The sequence below is a fragment of the Agelaius phoeniceus genome, chromosome 5 (assembly GCF_051311805.1).
Source record: "Agelaius phoeniceus isolate bAgePho1 chromosome 5, bAgePho1.hap1, whole genome shotgun sequence".
NCBI lineage: Eukaryota > Metazoa > Chordata > Aves > Passeriformes > Icteridae > Agelaius > Agelaius phoeniceus.
In genome coordinates, this window is record NC_135269.1 from 24834372 (window position 1) to 24844423 (window position 10052).

The 10052-nt window shown below is 52.1% G+C and overlaps 1 protein-coding gene across 3 annotated transcripts; it reads right to left on the bottom strand.

The window, feature by feature from the left end:
* Nucleotides 1–975: 975 nt before the first annotated feature.
* TOB2 (transducer of ERBB2, 2) lies at nt 976–9848 on the bottom strand. 3 transcript variants are annotated; one of them, XM_054631018.2, is made up of 2 exons: nt 9510–9848; nt 976–5413 (listed from the first exon to the last, which is right to left on the bottom strand). In XM_054631018.2, exon 2 carries the CDS (start codon nt 5325–5327, stop codon nt 4305–4307), a length of 1023 nt encoding a protein of 340 aa, XP_054486993.1. In that variant the 5' UTR covers nt 5328–5413; nt 9510–9848; the 3' UTR covers nt 976–4304. The 3 variants fall into 3 exon arrangements, with proteins under 3 accessions (XP_054486993.1, XP_054486995.1, XP_054486996.1); XM_054631020.2 differs by lacking the exon at nt 9510–9848 and adding an exon at nt 8537–8637; XM_054631021.2 differs by lacking the exon at nt 9510–9848 and adding an exon at nt 7779–8367.
* Between the last annotated feature and the right edge of the window lie 204 nt (nt 9849–10052).

Here is a 10052-nt window from a genome sequence, read left to right on the forward strand (position 1 = left end):
GCTCCAGTTTCTTGTTTGGTTTCCTCAAGGACATTCAGAGCAGCTCCCTTCAACAGCTTTTTAAGGAGGCAGCATAGGGAACTTGAGGCACTCCTCAAGCAGGAGGCAGCAGGAGTGTGGTGGGGCTGGGGAAGCTGGGTCACACAGCCAGCAGCACATGTGGGGCATGATAGGCATTTCAGCACCTTCCTCAGCCATCTCATCTTTTGCTAATAAGGAGCTCTCTTGAACAGAAATTCTGATTGAAACTGAGCAGTGAGAGTTTACAAAGGAAAACAAAATCAGACTACTATCATTACTGCATGTTCTCATATCCAGCCTCAAGCCCACGCCACTATGGGAAGTCACCTTGGATTAACGTTCACAGCAGGGAGGACAGAGCCTGCATATGTACCTCGATGCTCCCTTTGCTTAGCAAGTACCCCAGCCACCCCAGAATAAACACAAACTGGTTTGTGCAGAGGGGAAAGAAATCAACCCAAAATCAGCACCTCTCTGCAGGAAGCACTGCCATGGGGGGCTTCATCTACCCCATGGTAGATTACACCAGAGGGCTCCTAACCCTGCCTCAAAGGTGATGGTCCTAGTGAGCTGCCACAGAATTTGGGTATTTTAAGAACTTTGGTGCTTGATTGAAGGCTCCCAAAGCACCATACACCAAAGGCTCCCTCCGCTCCCCCCCCCCCACTCCAGGGAGCTGAATCACAGCAGGAGCAGGGATAGCCAGGCACATCGCCACTTTTTCCTATGTGCTGCTATTCTTGGCAGCAGGAGAGGTCACTGAGACAGCTGTCCTGGCCATGTTGCACAATCCTGGGCATCACTGAGCTATTCCTAATGCTGTGAAACCAGGACCTTGCCTGCAAGGCTGACACTGAGCACCACTTCATCCAAAGGTGGCTGTACCCCTCCTTACCCAAAACTAGGCATGTCCGAGGTATTCTCTGCACTTAGCACACATCACACGACAAACGGTTATTATATCATGCTTTTAATACAAACTTAAAAAAATCTGGAACAATAGAAACTGTACAGATTTGATCAACCTTTTTGTGGGTTTTTTTTGTTTGTTTTTAACTAAATCTCTAGACACACCAATATCCCGTTCCAAAATATTGCACAACATTCTGAATACAAAACTCTGATTGTATTCCTCCTTCGCTAAAGAAAAAAAAAAGAAGGAAAAAAAAAAAGAAAAAGACAGCAACCCCCTGGTTCCCCCTCTCAGTAGTCCCCTTCTCCAAAAAAACCCCAAGCAGAGCACACGCAGAAACCCTCCACTCGGAGACATACAGACTTCTGTCCTCTTTCACTCCTCTCCCACAAGGCAACTGTCGATTCACTCCTTGGAGAGGGGCGGGAGGAAAGGGAGGCTGAGTGGGGAGAAAGGAATCTTCACCACTTCTTTTTTTTTTTAAAGTTTTTTCCTGAAAAAATATTTTTTCTCTCCTCTTTTTTAAGAAAAAATCTTGAAAAGAAAAAAATTACATTTTTTTACGTTAGAAATATACATATATTATATATACCTCTTACATTTTACAAATGTAGCAAATTATTCAATACAAACAGACATCAACAAAAAGAACATAAACCCATAAAAAATAAAAGTTAAAAAAAAAAATCTTCTCTCTTCTCTTCCTAAGAAACCAGGTAAATTAGTGCAGGTTTTTAAAAAATAAAATTGAAGCTGAATGCCTACATCCAAGACTAGAAAAGACCTGAAAAGGCCATTAGTTTCCATTGCTGCCTGATGCTGGAGGAACATTTCTGAAGCACACTTTTTTCCTTTTAAGATGCAAAGAGGTTGGTCCCTCTTCTTTTCCTCCTTCCACTCACACCACTATTTTTAAAGCAGGTATAAATACGTGTGGCAGGGCAAAGCAGCATCAAAGCTTCACACACACATAAGCAAGTGGACAGGGGACATCCCCACTTCTTCCCTCCCTCCCTGTGCTGGAGGAGAGCACGCTGTCGCACGGCAGCGGCTCGCAGGTGGCTTTGCCAGATGTGGGGACAGTGGGGGGCAACTGGACCAGGTCCTGCCATCAGGGGCTGAACACCCCTCACAGTCCAGTGCAGCATGTGGGGTGGCACCCAGCAGCACCCTGTTGGGGAGAAGGACTTCATGGCAGTGGTAGCATCCGTTAAAAGCAGTAGGTTCAAAGAAAAGAAAAAAGGGAAACACAACTGGGCCATTCCTCATCAACTTGTCCTAGTCTGGAAACCTGCAGGGTTGAGGCTGTGGGCACCAGCTCTGGGGAAACTGGCTGGGCTCTGCTCTCCTCACCCACCTGCTGCATTGGTCATAGCTCAATAGCAAGCAGCCTGCTTGGGAACCCATGCTGGGCACAAGGTCAGGACTGTGCACCCTATCACCCATCGAGGGGAAGGGTGCACTGGAAACTCTCCTGGGAGAGCTCTGGGCAGAGACAGTCTCCCTGGGACAGCCCATTACCTTCTGCAAATGCTCAGTGGCAACACAACTACAAAAGGGCTGGAGTGCCTCCATCTCAGGGAAGGGAGCAGGAAAAGCACATGGTCAAGCTCATCTCACCTGAAACAAAGATTTCTTGAAAGAGCACATTGGTTCCACAAGTGCAGGAGGAGTGGATTTCAGACTGTGCTCCAAGAAGCATCATTAAAAGAAAACCAAACCTCAAGTTTGGGAAGCAGCAAAAGCTTATTTTTCATTTAAACTGAGAACTTCAAAAACTGGAGTTTCATCATCTCCACCTCTCTCCTCTTTGCACACTTCCATGCTCACACAGCAGCCTCCAAAGAAACCTCCCTTCCCACCAAAAAAGCCTCCATCCTTCCTGGGCATAAAGCAGTCCTCCTTTGGCTTTCTATGAAGGTGGGTTTTGGAGTCCTCAACACAGAAGGGATCAAGCTGAACAGCCACTATTGCCTGACTGCGACACACCATCCTGGAGAAAGGTGCAGAGTCCCATATCCCATCCCTGCTGTGAAGAGGGACCTTACATTCACAGACTGAGACAACCACTTGCCTTTGAAGAGCCCATCCCAGCTCTGCCCTAAGCTTGCTGCTGTCCATGCTGATGTGATCTGGCTGGAATGAGGAATTTATGATAGGTGCTTCCTTTTCTCACTGGATCAGCCTCATGCTTCTCCAGAAAGGCAAGGGAAGGGATTTAGTCAGGTGCATGCCTGGCTGAAAGCATAAACCCTTATGCTACCACTCAAGATAGCGGCTTCAACATCACCCTACCTTCTTGAAAAGTTGTGCTGCCTCACTAACTAAAAAGGAAGGAATTTCCTCTCTGAGACATGAAGATTAATTCACAGCAGATAATGAGAACTCTGACCTCAGAGGCCACCCCAAGTGGATGCTGGCCCCTGCTGCTGGGGAGAACATCTGGGACGTGGGGGAAGGATCCAAGTGGGGTCCAGCTGGTTCAGTGCCACCTCCCCCAAGTCATAAAGAGAGGCAGGTGGTGATTCTACACCACAGGGGCTATCATCCAGACTGACTGGGCAGCTCTGAGAGAGCATAAAAAAGCCCTCTTGCTCAGGTACAGAAAGGTCCAATAACCAGACCCACTAAACCACTGTGCCCCTGTAGCCACAACTGGAAGTGCAGATGAGGAAGGGAGCAGGAAGAAGCCATTTCACAGTAACGCTCTGCCCTGACTGTGATGTGCTGCGAGATGGTGAAGGAGAAGAGTTAGTGTTTTTCAGCACACAGAACAGCTGATGCCAGCTTGGGCTGGAGCCACAACAGCACAATGGTCTGCGCCCGTGGGCACAGGCGATGTTCTCTGTGTACACAGAAAAAGCAAGCTCACCCACCCATTCTGGCTAGCACGCAACAAGACTGTGTCTGTCCCCACCAACACTGACTCATCCTCTTCTTGTCCCTCCTCCAGCACAGTGGTATGAAGATGACATCCCTACACCCAGGTAGAAGGACCCTGTGTCCAGTGTGGGGCAGGGGGTGGTGCAGGAAATCAGGAGCATTGTGACCTACAAGTTACACCAGTCCTGGGCTGGGGTGGGGGAAGAGGGCACACAAACCAAAAAAAAGCCCAAGACTCATTTTAAGGAGTAAAAAAGTGAGTAGGAAAAAAGCACAGGTACTGAGTTAAAAAACAATTCAGTGCTTCAGGAGCGTTACCAGCACAGCGCAACAACACTGAGCTCTCTCTTTTCCCAAGAACCTATATTTGTAAGGTTTTAATATTTTCTGTATATTTCTAATTTTCTTTTCTCTCCCTCTTGTTTGTTTGTTTTGTTCTTGTTTCCCCCCTCCCTCCCTGCCCCAAAATACTCTCCTTCCATTGTATTCAGTTGGCCAGGACGACGGGCTGGAACGACTGGCTAGGATACTGCATGGCATTCAGGTTGTAGCTGAGTCCTTCCACGAAGGGAGACTTCTCCAAAAAGAGGCTATTGGTGCTGCCACTGAAGACCTGAGCCATATCGAAGGTACCACCTGTGCTGGCATTGAACTGCGATGCTGGCGGGATGCTGCTGGCCTGGCTCTCACTGGCAACACCATCGAAGAAGAGGCTGCTGCCTCCCGGCGAGGCGCCACTGTAAACGAACTCCTTGGCATTGGGGGAGAGCTGGGACTGCGGGGCTTGGCTCCCAGCGCTTCCGACGAAGTTCAGAGAGTGCATGGACAGGGAGAGGCCCTTGTGCTTCAGCAGGTTGGTGGTGGGAGACCTGACCATTCTCGGCTGCTGCACAGCCCCTGCTCCACCGCCCCCTCCTCCAGCTCCTCCACCCTTCTTCATCTTGGTTGAGCCGAACTTGGTGGCAGCAAAGGTGGCAGTGGTGAAAGTGATGGGCTGCGCAGAGCGAGGGATGAAGGTGGGGCTGGGTGACTGGCCAAAGGAGGGGGACGGAGAATTGGACAGCGAGTTGTCCTGGCTGCCGATAGGGACAAATACCTGGGCGTCGGGGTTGAAGCTGCTCTTGATTTCTTTGTCCAGCTCTGTGACACTGCAGCCCTCACTGTCATCTAGGTAGAGAACCTTAACAGAGCCCTTCTCACCGATCTGGTAGGAAACCTCAAAAGGATCAATCCAGACACTCAGCTCTTCTGGCACATTGGCACGCACATCCTCCACAGCCAGCCCGCTCCGCTTGGCTGCCAGCTCCACCACCGGATCCACCGTCTCCCCTATGTGAACACAGCGATAGCCAGATCCCTTCAGAGGTTTCTCTGGGTACCAGTGACCCTCATATTTCTTCTTCAGCAGGCGCTCTAGCTCCTCACCAAACAGGTCTGCCCGCCTCCGAGGAAGCTTGTTGTACAGGTATGAGATGATGAAGTTAAGAGCAACTTTGATCTCCAGATGCATACTCTCTTCCCAGCAAGCAAGTCAGGGCAGTGTATTAAAAGTGACAAAATGACAGAAACATAGACAAGTTTTGACTCCAAAGAGACCTAGGGAAAGAGAGAAAAGGATGGATGAAGACTAGAGAACACAACAACTCTCCTCCTGTTGAGATAAATAACTGTGCCTTTTCATGAACAAAGCAGAATCAGCAGTTTGCACAAATACTAACAAGAAGTAAGGCTCTCTAGGAGAGGCACCACAAATCTACTGATCCTCAAAACAGAAGGATGTTGATAGAGAGAACTCTCCCTGCTCCTCTCAGAAGAAATAAGGGTGTAGCCACTACCCAAATGCAAGTACATACATCACACTCACCTTGCTGCCAAGCACTGCTGCTGTAGCTCGGCAGGCCACTGTCTGCTCTGGCAGCACACTTAACACACCTCTCCTGCCCTGGCACTCAGCTGCTTCCAGCACAGCTCACCTGCAGCTGCCTCTCCAGAGCACAAGTGCAGCACCTGAACAGCCTCGTGACTCGCTCAGCAGCTTTGTGCAGAGACCTGCTTGTGCTCAGGACAGCAGGGCTGGCCTCTCCAGGAGGCTGGGTGCCTCTGCCGGGTGCCACGTCCTGCTGGCACAAGCGCAGAAGGGACGAGAAGGAGCGAGGGAGGGTGCCGGGGCACCAGCTGCCAGCCCATGTTTACCATCCCCTTGACTAGCAGGCACATATCTTATTAAGTGTATCCAGTTGAGACTCTGCCTAGCTACAAGCACAAAATCTCAGTTCAAGTCTGCTGGGTGGGGAGAGTGGGACAGCAAATGTACATAAGGTCACAAAATACAAACATACCAACAGCCTGATCAATACAGCTCACATCGCTTATCCCTGCACAGAGGGAAGATCAGCTCTGCCAGAATCAGATACCTACTTAATAAAAACTGAAACTGCTTGCCAAAGATTGAAGTAATCCTCCCTCCTCTCTCTCTCTCTCTCTGCCTTGTGAGGAGGTCTCCGAAATGGAGAGAACCCACAAAAACACAATGCAAAACCACAACACTCAAGTCTGCAATTATACACAGATTTGCAAACAATGTTTGTCTGGGTACAAAAAACCCAAAACCAGGTATGTCAGCACTATGCTCTGTCACTCATCCAAGGAAGATGAATCTCACAGATATTTTAAGAGCAAGCACACTTCCAGTAGCCTCCACACCTCTCCAGGGGAAAGAAGAATATCCAGTTTTTAATTGGCGGCTTAGTCAGAGGCTGCTCTGTCTTCAGCTGCCCTCACCTTGCTCAAAGAGACACACTGTGTTCGACCGTCTTCCTAAAATGGGCTTTAGGGATATTCTTGTACAGCACTCAAGCCAAGGTTTATGATGTGTGACAATTATTTGGGGGTGGGAATGAAGTACAAACATACATAGTTAGCATTCCCCTGAAAAATCTCAGCAGCACAACCAGGTATCCATGCTGGCCTAAGTCAGCAGGAGTTAAAAACTGACCAGACTTGTTTGCTTGGTCTAGTTTAGTGGACAGGAAGGATCAAATAACTTTGAATAAGCCCACAAATATTTTAAAGCTTTACTGCAAAAAATGGATGCAGATACTTTGCTTTTTCTGCACCACTCCACGTTCACAGAGACTTAGCTTTACGAAAATGGTAACCAGAAACAGATCCTACACCTCTGATCTGCCAACAAGGAGGCCAGTTCGGGAAGGAACCCCCTTTGGGTTTGACTCAGCAACATAAAAACACACAGGAACAAGGGAGCGGAAAAGAAGTCTTGTCTTTAAAACCAGCTTTAAGGAATTACTGTAATGTAACAAACTTTGGTAGGTCACTGCAACCTGTCCATATCCAAGTAAGACCACCAAAGAAATAAGCAACGATGGTTTTTCTAAGAACAGTTAAGAAGCTGTTTTCAGAAGGCAAAAGTCTTGGCACAATGAGAGAGCCTTTTCTACAAAAATTAAGTATGAAGCAAACCCCTAAAGAGCACACCTAAACCCTAACAAGAGCTTGTATAGACCATACTACCTCAAGAGAGGATTACATGGAGCTCTGTAACTTCTTTGGCTTTGAGACATTCAAAAGAGAGGACACCTTGGGATCCCAGCAAGTTAAGCAGGAAGAGAACAGCCAGTTGGTAAGTCTTTTATCTTGTGATAAATTCTAATCCAGATCCAAAATCTATTAAGAGATCAGATAAGACTGGGAAAGGAACACTGGCCAAAAGTTGTTAACATCCTATCTGCTATACAAATGTCTCAATATAGATTGAGGACCCCAGTTCCTCATCAACTTTTTTTCAGAAAGCTGTGGAGGAGGTACAATTATACAATATCTCCTTTTGTCTTTTCTCCAATTTTCCTAAAAAAAGAATACTCTGTACCTTGGTTATGAAAAAGGTAAGTTAATTAGCCGAATAACACCAACAGCTGTCAAGGTAGAGGCATACAACTGATACCTGCCGAAGGCACAAAAATGTCACTGGCTTCTCAGGTTGTTGACATGGCAAGATGAGCTCCAGTAGGATCCCCTCAATCTACTGCACTGAAATGTGATAAAATAATTTTTAAAAAATTTAAGAACCCCCAAACCCACCAAAATCCAGCTGAAGCATCATGGCTCTGAGAGAAGAAACTACTGAGTATCAATTGTAAGTGATATTCTGAGCAGTCTTCTATAAAGGCCAGCATTTTCAAACTAAAGGCTTACTGTATGTACATCGAGGTGCTGGCAGGGAACAAAGAGCTGTTTCTCTGCTCTGCGAGGGAAGGCAAGAGCCCCCTCAGACTCCCCGTTTATCGGTATGCTGAAGGGGATAGGCCAGACCATCACTTCAACAGAGAAGAGCAAACACGGGAACGATTCCCTCTCCTCCCGTATACACCAACACGGAGGGTGACCTTGCGGGCATCCCCCTTCGACCTCCCGAATGAGGCCCGGCCCTGCCAACAGGCTGGCCGCCGCCTCGGGACTTAAAGAGACGGCTGTCACGGCGGCCTGCGGTCCCACAGCCGGACACACCCGTCTGGAACGAGAGCGCCCTTCCCAGCACCCCGCCAAGGGCGGCGGAGAGCCTTCCCCCGCCAGCCGAACGGCCCCGCGGGGACGAGCCCCGCCGCCCCTCCGTCCCCGGTAGCGCGGCCATCCCCGGTGCCGGCCGGCCTCGGCACGCCGGGAGCTGTAGTCCTGGCCCCCCCTCCCCGCCCCGCGACCTACTTCTCCCCGGACTGCGGCTCCCGGCGCGCCCCGCGCCCGGCCCGGCGCGTCCCCCGGCGGGGCAGGGCACAAAATTTTCCAGGGCACATGCGCGCTGGGGCCCGCCCGCCCTTCCCGGCGCTGCCCACGGCCGGGAACACGCCCCGCGGCCCGGGACCGCCGGGCAGCCGCCCCCTTCTCCCCTTCCCTTCCCCTCCCTCTCTCTCGGCAGGGATGGGCGGGCGCGTCCCCACCCCGCAGCTGTTTCCCCCCCCCACGGCTGCGGGACGGAGTCCGGGAGGCCAGAAGCCCAGTAACCTTCTGTCCCTTTCCCCCGCCCCCCGCTGCTTGTCCCCTTCGCCCCAGTGGGGCACGCGAGGTCGCAAACAAGGTTCCCAACAGAGCGGGTCGGATGGATGGGGATATGTCAGCAAGAGTGAGCTCCTGGCCCCGCGCACCCAGCGGGCCATCGCAGATCGGGGTGTCCGGGAGAAATGGGGTGGGGGGGCAGCCCAGCCCAGCCCCGACAGCGCCTTTGTTGTCGCCGGGCTTCTCCCCCTCGGACCTCGTCGTGCACGAAAGGGAACACCCCGGCGACATCCCCCTTTCCCGGGAGCCCAGGGCGCCCACCACCGCCCTCGGGCCCAGCCTGCCTTTTTTGGGGCTGCTAGGGCTGGGGCTGAGCCGCATCCCGCCCCCCCCTTCCCCCCCCCGCCCCTCAAACTAGGCTGTGGAGAACAAAATGGTGAACTGGGGCACTGCAAAGCGTCCCCGACCCAGTGACTTTCACCTCCATTCTTCTCCCTTGAAACCCCATTAATCCCCCCGGGGACCATAGCCGCACAGTGACTCCACGAACGGGTAAATCGCTGTCCCTGGTGGGGAGGGGGACGATGGGCCCCCTCAGGCCGAGCTCACAAAGAGGACGCGCGCTGGAGGAGCCCCAGCCCAAGAGGGGGGTGTGGAGGAGGAAAGCAGCCCCGGCCCCACTTACTTCGTTCTCGGATCCAGGGCCGGCGGCTGCTGGCGGCTGTCGCGGGGGCCGAGGGCGCTGCCGGCAGGTCTCGTCTCTGCTTTGCCCCGTCTCGTTCGTCCCCTCCCTCCCTTGTCCCCGACGGCGCGGGGCGGGCCCGGTGCTGTGGTGTGGATGCCGGTGCTGTGCCCCCAGAGCCGCCCGCGCCCTGGCCCCGAGTGAGCCAACTCACGGCAAACTTTCACCCTTAGCAACCTCTCGGCGCACGGATCCGCTCCCGCCCCGCGTGATGCGGCCGCGGGGGGCGGGCCGGGACTACTTCCCCCTCCCGTCGCCGTCCGCAGCTCCCGGGGATGGACGGGGAGGGGAGGGGAGGCGTGACGGTGGAGTCCCTTCTGCTGCCCCCCCCCCCCCCCCCCCCGGCACCGGGAGTATTCCGGATCCAAGCTCAAGGGAAGGAGGGAAGGGGCCGCGGCCTTAGCGGGGATTGACCTGAGAATTTCCCCAAGCGGCTTAGCTTGAGGCGACGGGGGGATGGGAGTGGAATCGAACGGAGCCGGGAGA